The sequence below is a fragment of the Periplaneta americana genome, chromosome 2, assembly GCF_040183065.1.
Source record: "Periplaneta americana isolate PAMFEO1 chromosome 2, P.americana_PAMFEO1_priV1, whole genome shotgun sequence".
Taxonomy (NCBI): domain Eukaryota; kingdom Metazoa; phylum Arthropoda; class Insecta; order Blattodea; family Blattidae; genus Periplaneta; species Periplaneta americana.
Genome location: NC_091118.1, coordinates 63,529,098 through 63,550,385, shown reverse-complemented (window position 1 = coordinate 63,550,385; position 21,288 = coordinate 63,529,098). Strand labels below are relative to the sequence as shown.

Genomic DNA, 21,288 nt, shown 5'->3' with positions numbered 1-21,288 from the left:
TCGCTATCATCGGCAACAGTTGAGCTGGGAAAAAAAAAAAAAAAAAAAAAAAAAAATCCGCATAGCTGGGACATGCCTAGGACCAGAAACAACATAGCATATATTTGCGTAACTACTTCATGATGAAATGAAATTTAGATGGTGAGAGTGGGGATAAAATCCCCTACCGCCGTTCTGTTCTTTCAAATTTTGCCCCTTCGCATTTACACATGATTTTACTGCGCCTGTAACATCCCTAATTAACACAACATTGTTTTTATCCATAACTGTGACAGAATGCTTTAATTATTTATTTTGTACCTTTAAATTTGGTATTATACACACCGTATATATACGAACGACGGACTTGCTGTTTGGACTTCAGAGAGAGAGCAGATCTGAGCAGAGCCACTAGTCCACAGCCTTCCGGGTGTCTGCACCTTCTACCGCCGCCTGTGCTTCGGTTCGGCGCTGCTTGTGTTGCTGCGCTGCTTATTGGGTGCGGACCGCGGCGACAACGAAGAGGAGGCCTAGCAGTTGTGGGAATCTAGCTGGGCCAGGAGGCTCAGCGTGAAGAAGGGAATTATACGGTGTGCCTACCTACCGGTGTTCTAACAAGTCCGGCCACCTAGCGGTGTTAACTGGGGGACTTGTTAGGATAGCAGCTGCCACTCACTGCCCAGCTGGGTCGATTGAGTGGTAGCAGCTGAACTGCACCAGGGCGTGCGCCCTATAGATTTCTAATTTCTAATTTATACTTCACCTACGTGTGGTTTTAACACCCTCTCAACTTCTAAAAGAGCATCGTCCGCGGCTGGCCCTTCTGAGGGCCAGTTGCAATTGCAGTGCTACTGTAGTCTGCCTTTCTCAGGGCTACTACATAGTACATCCCTATAACAGAACCATGTGCTCTGCCAGGAGGTAAGCCTGTGCATCACATCAATCATGAGAACCACACGTAAGTTGAAGACTGTGATGGACTCAAGACATCACCCGCAGCGACTAGGGCGAAATCGTCCAGAGCTGTTGTAGAGAAAAAGACAAAGCTTCCTGTCAAGGTGAAGCAGAGGCAGAAGCTTGATTCGCCGGGATCATCTCCGGCATCAAGTAGTGCCGACTCTTCGGAAAGTCTGCCCTCACCGGCAGCTTCCGAATCGTCAGTAGGGGCTCCACCCTCGCCCTCAGTGGGCGGTGAGACCCCGAGAGCAAGGAGGACTAGTGTGTCCTCCATCTCTACAGCCTCCAGTACTGGAGAGCTTTCTGTAAATGATAGGAGACTTGAAATACGGCCTCCATCTACAGTACTAGTCAACGAGACGGATGCAGCTGCAACACGCTCACCCACTCAGCCCGGGACGGTTAATCCCCAAGTCGCTGCGAATGACTTTCTGACCACGAGGAGGGATGATATTCCTCCTGTAATCATCGCAAATGATTACAATGGTGACCCGGTCACTATGCTCATGACGTACCGGGACGAGCATGATCTGATGGACATTAGCTGTAAGCGGTTAATGTCAGGATTCGGAGTGAAAACTTTCACGCAACGTGACTATGCTTCACTGATCAAATTCCTAGAGCAGAACAATGTACCTTTCCATCTGGTGGAAGCCAGAAACGAGAAGGTCATTAAGGCCGTGGTGAAGGGGCTTCATCCTAGGACGAACCCCAACACCATGACACAAGAACTGACTCGGCTAGGTTTTCCTGTGCGGAACACAGTTGTCATGTATGACAACTACTGTAAGGCCCCGAACGGGATGTTTCAGATACATCTCACTGACAATGAGAAGGTGAGATCGATTCTCGACCTAACTAACCTACTGTTCACAACTATAAGGGTTGAAAAGTATTTTCAGAGGCCCACTCCTCCACAGTGTACTCACTGCTGGAGATTCGGACACACTGCTAGACAGTGTAAAGCACCAGCTCGGTGCAGGAAATGCGCCGGACAGCACGTAACATCTGCGTGCATGATGCTGGCGCACTACACACGTTTGTGTGTAAACTGTCAGGGCGAACACCCTGCAACATATAGAGGTTGCAGGGAATATGTAGCCTATAAAAATCTGCACCAGAGAAGGCTTGGCATAACGAGTCAGACTGCTGGTACTGCTCAACTTCCCCCTCCCCCTCCTGCTCCGGTTAAAAACCTGGATAATTTTCCAATACTGCTTCCCTCGCAGGTCGCAGAACCAGAACCTGCTCCCTCCCGGCAAGTTCCTGCAGCGCCCTCAGAAGGCGAATGGCAGGTTGCCGGGAACAAAGGTAAGAAGGGGAAACGCGCTGTAGCACATGTTGCTACCAGCAAAGTTCCCCTTACTGCCACAGAACCAGCAGCCAAAGAGAAATCTGCTGATAAAGAGGTGTTCATACTCACCTCTCAACCGGGTACGTCTACTGACTATAGGCGACCCAATGAGAGCAGGCGGACTTTTAGCCAGGTTGCGACCGCCCAGCCAGCACATCGCCCCAACCTCCCTCAAACAAACCGAGAGTGGGCGAATGCTTTCAAACAGCAGGCAGCCACTTGGGACCCTCAGTTTACGCTGTCTCTCATGTTTCAGATATTGAAACAAATGAGCGCGTATCTGGGGGAAAATCCTTACCTATTCCAAGCAGCCCAGACGATCGGTAGGGCTACAGCCACACCGGCGAGACCACGTAGACCTGCCGGTGAAAGAAGGAACGCGAGGAAATCGCCATAGTGATTTTCGCGTCCTAATATGGAACGCTCGAGGACTACGCGCAAATAAAAACGAGCTTAGGCATTATTTAGAAGCAAAAGATATCAAAATTGCACTCATATTGGAAACCCATCTCCGCCCTTCCGATAAGTTTAGAATTTCAAATTACAAAGTGTACAGTACGGATCGTTCAATCGATCCGGGACAGGACGCGGCAGTCAGGGGAGGGGGCACTGCCATACTAATTCAAAGAGGAATTCCTCACTATGAGCAACTGCTCCCTCAACTAGAAAAATTGGAAGCCACCGCTATAACTTTACAGATCTTAAATGAACCTGTAACGTTTATAGCTGTATATTGTTCACCCCAATCACTTAAGGTTAGGGACTTAGACATCCTCATGGATACTGGGCGAAAGATGGTAGTCGGCGGAGACCTAAACTCAAAACACACTGTGTGGGGCTGTCGTGTGGGCAACTCGGACGGCAATAAGCTTTATCGCCACTCCCTTAGGAGTGACTATGTTGTTTCTGCCCCGAGTACACCCACACACATCCCAGACAATGCTAACCATCAACCAGACATTTTAGATATTCCATTACTCAAAAATATTAATTTTCATACCAAACTTTCGGTACATGACTCGTTAGCAAATTCAGATCATTAACCTGTTATCATTACGTTTCGAGCGCAACTACAATTATCCCCTCCAAAAACTGTGCTACTCTACAAAGCAGCCGACTGGGAACTCTTTCGAGATAAGTTGGACGCTCTCACAGATGACTTGGTTCCTACATCATCTGTTGAGATCGAAGAAGCTGCTAAAATGCTAACGAATGCTATACAGGAATCTATGTCGGTGATTCCAACGAAAACTATTACTCCGGGGAAATTAGAACTTCCACATGATACTTTAAAATTAATAAGGGAAAGAAATGACTGTCGACGTGCCTGGCAAAGAACGCGGGACCCTCGCCTAAGACCAAGGATAAATCGTTTAAAAAGGGAAATTTCTCAGAAAATAAACGATCAGATTATCCAAGCCTGGACTCAAAAACTTAGTAAATTAGATACCGACAATATGAGCGAAGTGTGGAAAATTACAAAGTTTTTCACTAAGCCATATAGTGACATCCCTCCCATCCAGCACAATGGGACAACGTACAATAGTCCAGAGGAGAAAGCAACTATTTTCGCGGAAGTCCTCGAGAACTCCTTCCATCCACACAGTGACTTATATGACAGACAAATACATGACAGAATAACACAAGACACAACTACGTACCTACAAAACGTGGACCTCAACAATAACGACGCACCACTGATCCGTCCTGCTAGTGTTCACGAGATAAAATGGCAAGTTGGACACTTGCCAAATAAAAAAGCCCCTGGCACCGATGGCATACAGGCTGAAGTATTGAAACAATTATCACAAAAATCGTTTAAACTGCTTACAAGTATCATAAACGCTATCTTTCGGATAGGCTATTTTCCTAACATTTGGAAACACTCGCATATCATTCAAATTCCTAAGCCAGGAAAGAATAAATCTGATCCACGTAATTATCGACCCATTAGTCTACTAAATGTTCCAGGTAAAGTTGCGGAAAAGATCATACAAAAAAGATTGGAATCCGAAATCGGAAACAATGATCTAATCCGAAACGAACAGTTTGGATTCCGTTCAGGTCACTCGTGCACACAGCAATTGCTGCGCACAACGGAATTAATTACCACTGCATTTAATTTAAATCGAACAGTAGCGGCTATATTCCTAGATTACACACAAGCCTTTGACAGAGTATGGCATGCGGGCTTGATACATAAATTAATTAACAATAATTTAAATTGCCGCCTAGTGAAGCTGTTGGACAATTATATTCGGGGCAGAACGTTCCAGGTTAAACTGAACGACGTGCTCTCCACGTCGCGAGGTATTAACGCTGGAGTGCCTCAGGGCAGCATTCTGGCACCGATACTTTTCCAAATTTATATTAATGACCTACCTTTTCATCAAAATTTCAACAATAGCATTCTAGCGCTATACGCGGACGATTCGGCATTTCTCACGGCATCGTGAAAGCCAACTATTGCCATTAATAGGCTACAAGGTCACCTACGTGACATTGAACCATGGCTCCTCAGATGGAGAATTAAATTAAATATATCAAAAACACAAGCCATATTATTTAGCAGGAGAAATAAATTCAATAGACCGGGCATAAATCACACAAAATTAGCCATAAATGGATCACAAATCGAGTGGAAAACTTCAGTAAAATATCTCGGAGTAACACTAGACAGACGGCTCACTTTCTCCGAACATGTACTACAAAAACTCACGACTTCCCAATTCTAGAATGGTGGAGCTTTATCCAATATTAAATAAGAGCAGACATCTAAACATACACACAGCTCTAACTTTGTATAAAACATTAATTAGGTCAGTAATACTATATGCTTGTCCTGCTTGGGGACATGCACCTATTACAGTCCGTAAAAAATTACAAGTTTTCCAAAACAAAATTTTAAGATTCATCACAGGACTTCCTAGAGTAACACCTGTTAGATTGATTTCGACAATTCAAGAATATATTTCAAATCAAGCCTTCTGCACGTACACCAAGTCGTACAGCAGCACAAACCCACTAATTTCTTCACTAGGAAATTACAACCCTGCATTAGACAAACATAAAAGACCTAAGAGCGTACTCCACCCTCTAGCTTGGAACGACAACGTACAAGACGTATATCAACTTGAACACTAAATAACCACTTGACTCTACACACAGACAAATCTATTAATGCACTAATAATGTTATTTCTCTGTTTCAGGGTCATCACGTTATTGGCAGCATAGATGCATTGTTCCTATTCTAAACACTTTTTTTTTATGTACCTTTAATGTACTCGTATATGTAATTTGAATAATGATTAAATCAAAACCTCCCACCTGAACATATTCCGTCCCAACTATAGCCAATTGGCTTGTCGTCAGCACATCTCATCCTGCTCTAGGTTTTTCCGTGGTTTCCCTTGAGCAATAAGGCAAATGTCGGGATGAGCCCTAAAAGAAATGGGCCACGGACCACTTCCCTTCCCCCACTCTTTCTCTTCTACTATCACAAAGAACTTGCTAATTTCTTAGATAACAACCCTGAATTATGATTATAGGGGAACATAAATATACTGTAAGTTCACAGGGCTAACGGCTTCGAAGCTGGGTACCTGGTTCTAATGAAGTGCACTGGTAGCAATCTAAACATGGGGGCATGAGATAGTTACGCTGCCTGCCATTAAAAATTCACTTCACTAATCCCCAAGGTAAAAAAAACCGTATATATATATACCTAATATGTGATTTATACACAAAACTTTTGAGACAAACATTACATATAAACAGTATGGCACTGCAACTTAATCTAACATGATGATAGAGGACAGGTAATATGACATTTTAAATTCCTGCAAGAATCGAGTAGGCCCAGTGCTGTCATGGGCATGGGAAGTAAGTCCATCTTGATCTTGATATTAGTATTGTCATGGGGACCATATGGTGCCATAGATTGTATGAGAACCTATAATTTCTTAATGAACCGTATGTGAAAGAAAAAAAAAATTACCCATATGGAACCAAACAGTGCATGGGTGCTTAAGTTTTGTACATGGAGATCTTTACTGATCGTAGATCATCTCTTGCAGTTCCTAATATAACTTTTTGTGATGTTCTTCATAAATGGTCCATCTCTACAGTGCTGGAATCCTGAACCATATATATATATATATATATATATATATATAAAATATTGTATTTTTCCAGAAAAGCTGCACCAAAGTTCTATGTGATGTACGTAGTGATAAACATATGATTTTAGTTTGCAGCCACAAATGCATTCAACATAAAAATCGTTTGATACTTGTTTATTCTAATGCACTATTGTAGCTTAACACTCCCCCACTACTTGCTACTAATTACCAACGTAACCTGTGAGAGGTCCAGGACAAATTATTAGGGAAATGGCCTATTTCCTTAGTATTGCGTCCTGAACCTCTAGAATGTAATATTTGTAACAAGCCGAGGAGACTACAATTTCGCATTAGAATATACTGTACAGGTAAATATTAAATGATTTTTATGATTTGTGGCTGCATACTAAAACTAATTGTTTATCATTGTATAGGCCTACATCTAACAAGCCAGTGAAGCAATGGGTAATAGTACTTTCTTTGGTGTAGCTATTTATTTACTACTTTATGTAAAAACATCCATTAAATGACGGTTGGTGGGATAGAGAGGGAGGGGAGTAAATATATTTCAAAGGAGAAAATAAGAGGAGGGGGCGTATGGCCAAAAAAAATACCATTACAGCAGTGGTATTAAGATGGACTTGATGGGAACCTACAGTTTTTTTTTTAATGAATCGTATAAGATGGAAGATAATTACACCATCAAGATTAAGTAAAGAAAACCAACAAGAGCGAGCAAGGGTGTTATTTCTACCTCTTTCACTAACTGTGCCATCCCTCAGTCCCTAATCTGGCTAATAGCTACTGCACCGTTCTATATGTTGATAACTTAGAATTTCATTTACCAACAACTCTCAAGCTGTGAGAGAAACGCGCGTTCATCCCTTTGCCCCGGAAAGGGTCTTAAGATCTACCATGATTTCATAGGAAGTACGTTTGTTGACTCTGGCAAGTCAATGATGAGGCTCCTGCAAATAATTCGCGCGATTCTCCGAAGCAAATTAATCATGTTCCTGTGATGTAACAGACATAACTAAATTATTTAAACTCTTATTTTAAGCAATTTATGACTTCTAAAATTTTTGGTTGTAGCACAAACTTGCTATATGACCTTAAGGAGCCGCCCCTCCTAAATATCATCCTTATGAAGTGCAACCCTTGCAGGAAGCTGATGGAGAAAAAAGATAACATTTCCCTAGACTGCTTTTCTATCGAGATATTGAAGGATTGTTATGTTATTCGTTTTAAAGAAATTAGTAAGAGTTTTATTCTCAATTATAAGTTTCAAATATTGAAGTTATAGAATCCAATTTGTGACAAAATTGTGTTACGAAATGTGTATTGTTAGTAAATTCAACAAATTCTACAAACGTCAAATTGAATTAAAACAATGGGGTCTTTGGTTGACATACATTTATGAAGATTCTCTTTCAGACGGTATAAAGAAAAAGTCAGGGTGTCTTAAAAATGCTTATGGTGACGTCACAACTCGCACAACAGTGATATTAAAAATACTCTTTTTGTGAATGAAAGTGAAATGAGTCCGGGGCCCAGCACCTATAGTTACCCAGCATTTGCTCATATTGGGTTGAGGGAAAACCCCTGAAAGAACCTCAACCAGGAATCGAACCCGGGCCACCTTGTTTCGTGACCAGACGCACTAACTGTTACTCCACAGGTGTGGACTCTAATTCAGTATGTTACTACACAATTTATTGCTGCTCGTATTGAAAATCAAGGAAAGAATGACTGTATCCATGGGGATAATTGTCATCTTAATCAATTTTGATAAAGTCGGCAGACTCGCGGGCCTGCTGATCCTGAGCTGTGCTCTGGCTTGGGTTAGATCCCTTATTTGGTCTGATTGGTTGGTTTCTTCCAAAGTTTTTCCCAGTCATGGGACGGATGCCGGGTGGTCTATGGTGAGTCCTCAGCCTCACCTCACTTCATCCCCGTTTGGTCTGATTACCTGGTTGGGTTTTTTCCAAGGTTTTTCCCAATCATAAGACAATTGTCAGGTAATCTGTGACGAATCCTCGGCCTCATTTCACTACATCTCGCCAGAAAAATTGTAATGTAAAATTTTGACTTGTTTCACATCTTAAAGCTTCAATGTTAATGTAAGATCTATGAAATACAATAAATGAAATGAAATAAAAAACAATACTAAAGTTTGTAGTAGGCTATTCAATTATATAACATCACCCAACAGAATTGTGACATTAATCGTTTTTCCCTTTTACTCTTAATTTCTTTAATTGGTTTCAAATAATCCTAGGTCACTGCTAGATAAGAATCATCTTAGCATAATCACAAAACAAAGACTTTTCACTTTTGGTTAATATCGTAACTGGTGCAAAAAAATTAATTAGCATTCGCTGCTCAAGTCATTACTAATATCTTGAATATAATACTTGTGCGATGATATTCAAACTTAATTTATTTTTCCAATAATGATGTGTTCAGGGTTGCATCAGACTACTTCAGGTAAGGAGCAAGATGTGCATAGAGTATTACCACAGTCTAGTATATACAGTCACGAAGCTTGAGTTGTGGGGGTGCTAGGAACAATAGACTGTGCCGGTAACATTTTGCATTGTCTGTAATGAGACGAATTAGCGATCCTAGTGGTTAGCAACTATCTATGGATGCATATTTACTACGTATTGAGCTTCGTGACTGTATATACTAGACTGTGGTATTGCAGAGATAGTAACGAACATTTTTCCCGAACAGTGCCCATCACTAAAGGTTGGTCCACAATAAACCGGGAACGAGAACGTAAAGTGAAGAACATGAACGTGAAGATTTTTGATTCACAATAAATCGAGAACGGAAACGGCTATGCATATCGATATGCATGTCAATAGCGATATTTAAAGTCGATATTACGCATTCTGATATCATTTGTGTATACTTTACCAATGACATTCTCTCATGAGTACAAACCAGTCAACGTAAACACAGGATAACCAACTTCAAAATTTAAGAATTCAATCCACGCGGTAGTCTGGTCACATATACGCGTAATATATATATATATATATATATATATATATATATATATATATATATATATATATACAGGATGTTTAAAAAAAACGGGGCATAATTTCAGGTATGTATTTCCCACATGTAGACAATCAAAATAGTTCATTACAACATGTGTCCGGAAATGCTTTATTTCCGAGTTATGGCCTTCACAACATTGAAATTCACCGGAACGTTTTTCTTTCCGCAGGTCGTTGCCGTCAAAGGAGACATTAAGAGGGCACTCTGGCAGTTCATTCCGAGGCGAAGGTTATATTCAGTGTTGTGTAGGCGTTAGACTGTGCGACATGTATTCAAATCAAGAGCTGGCAGAGATACACTTCATGTACGGTAAGGCGGACGGAAATGCTGCGCTGGCTCGTCGTTTGTACCAGGAGAGGTACCCACAGCGACAATGTCCAGATCGGAAGACATTTGTACTTCTCCATTACCGTTTGTGCGAGTATGGAAAATTTAACTCTCCTGGTTTGGGAAGGGGACGACCAAGATCTACAACTCCAGAAGTACAGAAGGAGATTCTGGAGGCTGTGAACATGACTCCTTCTATCAGCACACGAAGGGCAGCGTTGCAAGTCAATGTTCCTCATACAACTGTCTGGAGACTGTTGGAATCCCTTCGGAATCGAATTGTGGCATGTTCTGAGGACATACACAATACTCCTGGAGTTTGGGATCGTGTTCGCAGGTCAATGAGACATCGATGTGAGGTCTGTATTCAAGCAGGAGGTGGACATTTTAAACAACTTCTGTAATGACAACGACCTGCAGAAATAAAAACGTTCCGGTGAATTTCAATGTTGTGAAGGCCATAACTCGGAAATGAAGCATTTCCGGACACATGTTGTAATGAATTATTTTGATTGTCTACATGTGGGAAATACATACCTGAAATTATGTCCCGTATTTTTATACACCCTGTATATATATATATATATATATATATGGGAAGTGATTCTATTTAATTTCTGAGTTAGCCACAAGCAATGAATGGACAATATATTATGTCAAGACCTCCTTGCTACAAAATGTACGACGACCAAATAGCTTTTTGATGACAACAGAATGAACCTAGTAGACTGTGATGGGAAACGAGAACGGCAAAGTTCAAACTTGGCCAACTCTCGTTCCCAGTTAGATTCTCGTTAATTGTGAATTCTCACATTTCAATAGATTTCTTTAAAAAGATTTCCGTTCTCGTTGTCGTTCCCGGTTTGTTGTGGACCAGTCTTTAAACATTCTACGACATAAATTATACTAAAATGACTTCATATAATATACTGTCAACAGTTTTCACTTTTTATTCGTGATATTAACTTGTTTGAAATATTCGCGACATCATAGACCACATTTTTATTTTTCAAAATTTCTCCTTATTCTCAGAATAAAAAAATCTATTAATATCAATCATAAAATTATTTCAATTATCTATTCGTAAATGTATACTGTAGGCACTATGTTTTACCGTATGTGTTACAATTATACGGTTTTTCTTTGGTGTGAATTCTCAGATGAATAACTAGAGTCATACGATCCGCAAAGGTTTTTCCACAGGTATTACATATAAGAGATCTTTCCTTAGTGTGGGTTCTCATATGAACAATTAGAGTAGATCGCTGAGGAAAAGCATGATCACAAATCTCACATATGAAAGCCCGCTCTCCAGTGTGCACAAGACGATGATCTTTGAGTAGAGTCCGCCTTTCAAAAGTTTCTCCACAAATATCACATTTCAAAGGTCTCTCTTTATTGTGTGTTTTAGCATGATGAAAGAGTACAGAACGCACAGCAAAACCTTTACCGCAGATATTACATTCCAGAGGCCTCCCTCCGTTATGAGTGGTGATATGCTGTTTCAGACTGCTTGTATACTTGAATGTTCTACCACAGACGTTACATGTAAAGGGCCTATCTTCTGTGTGAGTTCGTCCGTGTATCAACAGTGCAGACTTCTGAGTAAAGCACTTTCCACATACATCGCACATGAAAGGTCGTTCTCCTGTATGAGTTAGAATATGTTCCGAGAGATGTCTCCGCAATCCAAAGCCTTTACCACACACATTACACTTGTAAGGCCTGTCTTTAGTATGTGTCCTATTGTGACTAATAAGGAGATAACGAGTCGTGAAGAATTTCTCGCAACTTTCGCATTTGAAAGGTCTCTCCCCAATGTGTGTGTTGTAATGTTTCAGTAAGGTCGAACGACGATTGAAAGTCTTGGAACACGTTTCGCATTTGAATGGTCGCTCTCCGCTGTGTATAAAGGAATGTTCTTGTAGACTAGCACGTCGTGTGAAGGTTTTATCACAAGTGCTACATTTGAAGGGCCTGAAATTAGTATGAGTAATGATATGTCTCCTCAATAGACGACGTTTTGCAAAACATTTCCCACACGTTGTGCACTGGAACTCAGTACTAATTACAGCACGACTGATGTCACCATGTTCAATTTCCTCAGTGGGAAAACAGTCTTTCTTTCCCTCGTCAGAAACTCCATTTTGATAACCAGGACTGAAAATGTTAAAATATTTACTTGTAGGTAAACCTATACAAACTACGTTACTCTTCGCATACCTTAACAATAAGCAATGCTGTCATGGGCGAAGTTGTGATTATTGAAATGTATAAGAAAGTTCTAAAATTTACGAAGAGAATTGCTTTGAAGTACCGTAAGTAGCAGTAATGCTTGAATCAAAAGGCAATAGCAGTAGAAGTAATAATGCAAGTACAAGCAACGATACCAGGACTACAGATGTATTACAAACAATTAGCAGTAATGGTGGAAGCAAGAATACCAGCTAGTAATAGTCGCACAGAAGTCGCAATATTAGCAGCAGTAGTAATATTGATAGGAACAAATTAGCAACACTTGTAATAATTGTATTAGAAATATCAGCAGCAACAGGAATAGTGCTAACAGAAGCAACAATATCACTAATAATACGGTAGTAACAGTCAATATCACTAATAATACAGTAGTAACAACGGTAATAGAAGCAAACTCAATAGGAAAAGTAGTCATAAGAATTAGTGGTGACACAAGCAAAAATACCAGTAACAGTAGTAGCAGAGATAATACTATAGAAGCAACAATATCAGTAACAGCAGTAGGTGGTAATAGAAGCACTAATACCAGTAACAGTGGTAACAGAAGCAGCGATACCAGTAACAGTGGTACTATAAGCAAAATCAATAGGAAAAGGAATCATAAGAATTAGTGGTGATACTACAAGCAAAAATACCATTAACAGTAGTAGCAGAGATAATACTGTAGAAGCAACAATACCAGTAACAGTGGTAATAGAAGCAACAATAACAGTAGATCTGTTAGAAGCAACAATACGGTAACAGTAGTAAGTGTTAACAGAAAGCAACATTGGTAGAAATAGTAATAGTAAGTTAATGGAAGCAATATCAGTCTAAATACTAGTAATAACATTATATTATTATTATTATTATTATTACTTACAAATGGCTTTTAAGGAACCCGAAGGTTCATTGCCGCCTTCACATAAGCCCGCCATCAGTTCCTATTCTGTGCAACATTAATCCAGTCTCTGTCATCATATCCCACCTCCCTCAAATCCATTTTAATATTATCCTCCCATCTACGTCTCGGCCTCCCCAAAGGTCTTTTTCCCTCCGGTCTCCCAACTAACACTCTATATACATTTCTTGATTCGCCCATACATGCTACATGCCCTGCCCATCTCAAACGTCTCGATTTAATGTTCCTAATTATGTCAGGTGAAGAATACAATATGTGCAGTTCTGCGTTGTGTAACTTTCTCCATTCTCCTGTAACTTCATCCCACTTAGCCCCAAATATTTTCCTAAGCACCTTATTCTCAAACACCCTTAACCTATGTTCCTTGCTCAGAGTGAGAGTCCAAGTTTCACAACCATACAGAACAACCGGTAATATAACTGTTTTATAAATTATAACTGTCAGATTTTTTGACAGCAGACTAGATCATAAAAGCTTCTCAACCGAATAATAACACGCATTTCCCATATTTATTCTGCGTTTAATTTCCTCCCGAGTGTCATTTATATTTGTTACTGTTGCTCCAAGATATTTGAATTTTTCCACCTCTTCGAAGGATAAATCTCCAATTTTTTTATTTCCATTTCGTATAATATTCTGGTCACGAGACATAATCATATACTTAGTCTTTTCGGGGTTTACTTCCAAACTGATCGCTTTACTTGCTTCAAGTAAAATTTCCGTGTTTTCCCTAATCGTTTGTGGATTTTCTCCTAACATATTCACGTCATCCGCATAGACAAGAAGCTGATGTAACCCGTTCAATTCCAAACCCTGCCTGTTATCCTGAACTTTCCTAACGGCATATTCAAAGCGAAATTAAAAAGTAAAGGTGATAGTGCAACTCCCTGCTTTAGCCCGCAGTGAATTGGAAAAGCATCAGATAGAAACTGACCTATACAGACTCTGCTGTAGGCCTATGTTTCACTGAGACACATTTTAATTAATCGAACTAGTTTCTAGGGAATACCAAAAAATTCAATAAGAATATCATATAATACTTCCCTCTTAACCGAGTCATATGCCTTTTTGAAATCTATGAATAACTGATGTACTGTACCCTTATACTCCCATTTTTTCTCCATTATCTGTTGAATACAAAAAATCTGATCAATAGTCGATCTATTACGCCTAAAACCGCACTGATGATCCCCAATAATTTCATCTTCGTACGGAGCTAATCTCCTCAAAAGAATATTGGACAAAATTTTGTACGACGTCAACAAAAGTGATATTCCTCGAAAGTTACCACAGTTGGTTTTGTCCCCATTTTTAAAAATAGGTACAATTATGGACTCCTTCCATTGTTCTGGTACAATTTCCTTTTCCCAAATAGCAACTATAAGTTTATAAATTTCGCTATATAATGCACTTCCACCCTCTTGTATTAATTCTGCTGGAATTTGATCGATAGCTGGAGACTTGTACTTTTTCAGATTTTCTATCGCAATTTCGACTTCTGAAAGCGTGGGTTCGGATATAAATGGCTCAGCAGTTTGTATTTCAATTTCGTCCCGATCATTTCTATTTGGCCTATGTACATTTAGTAGTTGCGCAAAATAGTTTTTCCATCTGTTTAGGACTGATGGAGAGTCTGCAAGCAAGTCACCATTCTCATCCTTGATCACGTTTACCCTTGGCTGATATCCGTTTTTAAATTCCTTTATACCCTTATATAAATCTCTAATGTTTTTATTCTTACTATTTGTTTCTACCTCATTCAGTTTTTCCTTCAAGTAACCTCTCTTTTTATTCCTAAGTGTACGACTTGCTTCCCATCTTTCATTGAAATAATTATCTCTCTTCTCCTCAACTGGATCCTGTAAGAATTTCAATTTTGCCTTTTTCCTTCTTTCTACTGCAATGCAACAATCTTCATGAAACCACGGTTTCTTTTTCTTAGTTTCATAATAACCTATGCTCTGCTCAGCTGCAATTTTGATACTATCTCTGATATTTTCCCACACGCTATTAACATCTAATTCTTTCTCAACTTCGTCGGATCTTTCTAAAGTGGCAAATCTATTCGAAATTTCGACCTGATAATTTTGCTTAGTTTCCTCGTCCTTTAATTTCAAAATATTGAATTTAGTACCGTAAAGTGGGGTGACTTTGAACAGTAATTTAGCGTCTTTCTAAATTAAATGCTGTACCCAATTGCGAAAAAACTGTTTAAGTTGTCAATAAATTAGTTCAGTTTTTTCGCAATTGGGTGCAGCATTTAATTTAGAAAGGCGCTACATTACTGTTCAAAGTCACCTTGGCGTTCAAAGTTACCCCACTTTACGGTTATTATTATTATTATTATTATTATTATTATTATTATTATTATTATTATTAGGTTATTTTACGACGCTGTACTATCTCAGGTTATTTAGCGTCTGAATGAGATGAAGGTGATAATGCTGGTGAAATGAGTCTGGGGTCTAGCACCGAAAATTACTCAGCATTTTCTCGTATTGGGTTGAGGGAAAACACCGGAAAAATACCTCAACCAGGTAACTTGTCCCAACCGGGATTCGAACCAGGGTCATCTGATTTTGCGGTCAGATGCGGTAACCGTTACTCTACAGGTGTGGACCAGTAGTATTATAAGAAATACTAGCACTGTAGCAGTAATAAGTGGTAATAGAAACAATTTCAGTAGAAATAATAGCAACAGTAGTATTATTAGAAGCAACAATATCAGTAGCAATACCGGTAATAACAGTTGTAACAGAAGCAATAGTAGTAACAAAAGTGTTATTAGAAGCAAAATATCAGTAGCAGTAGCGATATTGAGAACAAAAGCAATATCAATAGAAATATTAGTAATAGGAGTGTCATTAGCAGCAAGATACCAGTAGCAGCAGTAACAGTGGTAATAGAAGCAACATCAGCAACAGTAGTTGTAAATGCTAGTAAAAGCAGCAATATCAGGAGCAGTAGTAATAGTGGTAATAGAAGCAACAATTGGGAGCGTATCAGAGTGAGATTTTGCTCGTATCTCAAGAGTCTTTACCTTTCATTCAAAATATCGTGCTCCTCCTTCACTATATCATCATCCCTCCAGGGCTCTTCTTTCTTCATAATAACAGAATCGTGAACCTTAAACAATTCCAAGGATATACTCATATACAAACAAGATATGAAACCAATTAAAGTACTGACCAGAAAACGCACAATAACAAAAATTATTATGTGACCTTTCACCATTATTGTTAGGTACAGTACAATGTATTTATCCCCATTTCTGAAGAATTTCGCCTTTGCTGGTTACAACCTTGTTCTGGGCAGCTATTCAATTAGAGAATGGAAAGAATAAAATTACTTAATGATGGGCAAGCATGCACACACACACACACACACACACACACACACACACACACACACACACACACACACACACACACACACACGCACGCACGCACGCACACACACACCCATTCTGCAAATTACATCGGTAGAGAGGAGTTTTTTGCTTCGTTGCATGGAAAGGGTGCAGTCAATGGCGTGGGAGGTACAGTGAAGAGAGCTGTCTGGAGCAGGGTAAAATTAAAAAGCTTCACTGTACAGACAGCAAAAGGATTTTGTCGAATGTGCTGAAAAATGTTTGAAATCCATAGATGTGTTGTATGTACCTAAAGAGCATGTTGCAGCAAATGTATAAATTCTAGAAAAAAGATTGTCCCAAGTGTGTCATATCCCTAAGTTACAGTCGTCTCATTTGTTTGTGCTGGAAAAGTCATGCTTATGGTGGATGTAACAGCAAAATCAGGTTTTTAAGCAATTATAACTCTGTCACAACATGTGAATCTTGAAGACATGAACAATTCTAATCAACTCAACATGGAGCGCTGTTTGGATCTGACAACTGAGACTTCGTAGAGGTTGTTGTGATGGCAGAAATCAAAGATTTGAATAATGAAAATAATCAAGTGACACTTAAATGGAGAAAAGTGGAAGATATTGGATATGGTTAAAACTGAGAAAATAATCTACAGAAGACCAAACACCGGTAGAGAGAAAATTGTGTGTAACACGATTAATAAATAGCAGGGGACATTTCTTATTTGAATAAGTCCTGAATTGAGAAAACAGGAGTGTTTTAGTTAATCATAAATTGCTCAAGGATTATACTGTGTATAATTAAGTTTCTTCTTTTCTATTCATTTCCTAGTAACTTAATCTTGTAAGATGTAATATTGTATAAAATATATACGTCTACAATCTAAAAATGTTTACGTAACTATGTTTGTTAAAATGTATTTACAATTCTATTAATCAATTGTACGAAGAAATCAATAATGTACAGATATTAAACAAGTGACAAATTGTCCCACCTGTAACCACACACAAGTTTTTAAAAAGTTCACTGAAGTGCAGATATGTTTTTCTTTTCTGAAATTGTTCAATTTTGTTAATAAAAAGGCATGAAACTTTGTTTGTAAACAATATGAGTATTATCAAAGCAGAATGTTTACTGGGAAATACAAAATGTTTCGTCCACGTTAAATCCTTGTTCTACCCATAAAGTTACTTTAATCTATAAAATAACAAAGAAATGGATAATTTGGTGATAAAACTAAATTGATCCACATTACATTAATCCTGTAACTGCTATTAATTACAAGTTTGCAAGAATAAACTCAGTCTCACAATAAAAACAGTTAAAATAACATTGACTTTGTCCAATCTATCGCACTGGAACTGCTCAATAGTATTGTTGCTATGTAAGTTGTGGTAGAAATCTTGAAGCATGTTTGGGAGTGGTTGTTTGGCTATCTATTTCTGTAACAATTTCTTATAATATTCATGTCAAATTAGGGGGGGAAAAAAAGAATATAAATTAGTGTTACTGACCTCGGAACATGGTGTCTACCAAGTCATTTGTGCCAGAAAAAAGTCAGACGATTTGCACCTAATTTAGTATTTTCGGAAACCACCTTACTTCATGTTAGCACATCAGCTGAATGGTTAAGCTTTTGTTCAATAATGTTTGCTCAATAAAACTTTGGCATGTCATCTAATGTCGCTAATCCACAGAAAGGTATTCCAGGTAGTTTCCCTGTATCTTTGTTAGGATAAAATGATTCGTGAAATAATGATTGAATGATAGTACGAGAAACGGGAATACTTCACGAAAACCTACCACCAAACACGGTCTTTGTCCACCACAAATTCCACTTGGTCCCACCAAGATCTGAACCAGGGTTTCCAGCAAAAAGAGCAGATTCCCTAGCAGTTTGGTTATCAACATACCAACAGACGTCTATACATGCATGTAAATATGTTTTAGTGTCACATCAATATATTCACAATACTGACTATCTACACTGAAAAATGTCGAACAACAATCTCACCTCACGTTCAGGTTTTACCTCGGAGAACTCTGCATCATCTGGATGCACTTCTTCCTTCACGCAACATGTGAGAAATTTACATTTAATTGCATTCTCTTGCGAAATATCGTCATCAGAATTGAGTTCTGTTTTAACCACATCCATAGCGACTAACAATACAAAAGGCAATCAAGTATTACTTCTGAAAAAAAAAAAAAGTTTGTTTCAACATCGTTACAGTCAATGTACGAGTACTAATATTTACAGTTAATGAGAAGAAATTCATAAGACGTACTTAATAGACACAGAGTGGTTGCAGCTTGCACTGCAATGTTATTCCTTGTCCAAAATTTAGTCGGAAATACCCTTATCAGTATCTGAGTCCAAGTTGAGTTGTCCTAAAAACTGTCATTTAAGGTTTTTCTATAGCACGCAGAACTGCCGGTTTTTTTGACGAAGAAAAGTGGGAATATAGTCTAATTTTTTAGAGGGTCGGCAATTTGGTATGTGAATAATTCATATAGGACGTCAGTTGACTTAAAAACATATTAGAAAATAGACGAAAAACTGGGAACAATTGATCGATGTAGGTACCTAACAGTGATTATTTAACACGCGAAATAAAGAGGTAGAATACTTCAAAATAAACGCGAAGTGCACATTTCACTTCATACAGTAAATGCAAAGCATACGAAAAGCCTAAAGTAAACTAACCCAACACAACCTGTCCCATTCTCACACTGTCGAACTTATAAGAAAAAAAATGCAAGTTGGAAGTTTCAGCAGTGTCGGGTGCTATAGGGAAGCCAACTAAACAAAAGTGAGGTAAGCATGATATATAGGGTTGCCAGATTTTGAGATGTGAAATAAGGAACACCTTTCATCCACATTCGGTTTCTTAGAAAAAAAAAAGCATAGAGTGTAATAAGAAGAGAATTCATCCATTCATAGTCGTCGTCGTCTTAGGCCGAGTGGCCTGTTACAGTCTCAAACTAGAATTTTCAGTCCATTTCTTCTTCGGACGACCTAGAGATCTTTTGCCATGCGAATGGTAATGAAACAGTGCTTTTGGAATTCTCATCGATCCATTCTTTCGAGATGACCCTTCCACTGAAGTTGGTATTTGCTGATGAACTGCATAATGGGCTCTATTTGAAGTTCTTGCATTATGTCCTCTTTTTTTATGATTCCATTCATAATTTTCTGCCCAAATGCAGGTCTTTCGCTGTAAACCCAACATTCTCCAATCTTTCCTATTTTCTGCCTTCCTCTTAGTCTCCGCATATGATCTATATACTGTATCTTAATGTCATCTGTCATCTGATATTTTCTTCTGCCCCGAACTCTTCTCTCTTTTACCATTTCTTCCAGTGCATCCTTCAGTAGGTAGTTTCTTCTCAGTCAGTCACCCAACAAATGTATTACATATTAATTAATACAATTAATCTTACTATGACTTATGCATTAGGCCTATATATTGTATTTTTTATGTTATATTGTGAACTTACTCTTTCATTTTATATATTCCTATATTTAACTTGTATTGCCTACTTGAATATGTCGTATTTAACTATTTATTTATATAACAAAATCTTCTTGTAAAAATCACTACAGTTTTCATAAATGTTGAATTATAGAAAAAGTTCATTGTGACGTAGGTAGACTACTGTACGAGGGATTTGAAATTTGAAAACAGAACATTGTGTGTACGGTTCAAGATTCACACCGTATCGTTCCGGGTAAAACCTTACATTTGGCAGCCCTAATGACATAGGAGAATCATGTGTATACTTGAAAAATTAAAAGTTTAAGTTAGAGATTTCGAAACTAGGTTACCGGTATTCACTTTACATCTATTGCTTGCTATCACGTATGACTTATTTTTTATACCTAAAATGTAGGCTACTTAATGCATTCTACTTTGTAGTTCATATTTACTATATAATATGTATGTCACATAATTGTACTGTAGGTCTACTGTAGTTATTTAATCTCAAATACGTTGATTTTCATTTTTTCATCCGATGAAGACTGTAATCTACAGTGGCTGCGTGCAAAGATTCGATTTCTGACATCTTTAGTAAAACACATGGGAAGTACAGGGCTAGAGCACGACGTTGCAAATAACAGTATTCCCCCTTTCTCAACCAGAAGACAGTCAGTCAGCTGGCAGTTGGAGGGCGGCAGCGAACCTTAGTACAGTCAGTTGGTGTGGGTGCAGTATGAGCTTAGCTTCTAGCTTGAGGATTAGCGCAAGAGGTCTTCTAGGTTGCAGTGCTGGGTCGTAGTGCCTCATTCAGAAATTTCAATTCAAATCAATTAAAGTAAGCCTATTGTGTAACAGTTTAGTGTGAGATTACCAAACCACATACGGTATCCTATGTCCAACATACTATCTAGTACAGGGATGAAAAACTGTGCTACAATTGAAGCACACGTCATAAGCCGGAACACGTAACTCATCCCTTTCCAGCAACCCTCGCGTCATTGCACGGTAGGGGGAGAAGAGAAGAAAGAACAGTGTGTTTGTCAAACGTCACAGAAACGTCACTAAAAGCTCCGGCCTTGTGGATGGGGAAACGAACTCTTTCCCCATGCTTCACCCCTTTCTTCCTCAGTTCCGCAACCCTGATCTAGTAGGTTACGGTAGGTCATGGATTGATTTTTAACATTATTTATTTTTACAGATAATATTCTACCATTACCTTCGTTTCACCGTCTATGTACTTTCGATGTAGTTTTATTGCTATCAGAAAAATTAATAGTACAGAACGAAGTCAGAATTCGCTTTCTTCTTAGTCACTATATAGTACAAGTGGTTGTAACGATCTAAGTTGCCGGCCTCTGTCGCCAACATTACTTCCCAACTTATGCAAAATTTTCTTAAAAATGAGCAACTCTATTTAAAACAGGCAGAATGCACACGGACACGATCAATTCGATGTATTGGAAAATTATT

At 38.8% G+C, this 21,288-nt stretch overlaps 1 protein-coding gene across 12 annotated transcripts in view; it reads right to left on the bottom strand.

Annotated features, from left to right (window-relative positions):
- LOC138694295 (zinc finger protein 70-like) overlaps positions 1–21,288 on the bottom strand; it is a 249,443-nt gene that overhangs the window by 13,468 nt on the left and 214,687 nt on the right. For 3 of the 12 annotated variants that reach the window (XM_069817868.1, XM_069817856.1, XM_069817858.1), the window contains 2 exons: positions 16,010–16,095; positions 10,740–11,972 (listed from right to left, as the gene is read on the bottom strand). In XM_069817868.1, coding sequence (XP_069673969.1) covers positions 16,074–16,095 — 22 coding nt within the window. In that variant the 3' untranslated portion in view covers positions 10,740–11,972; positions 16,010–16,073. The other 9 variants (XM_069817869.1, XM_069817866.1, XM_069817849.1 and 6 more) reach the window with 8 other exon arrangements.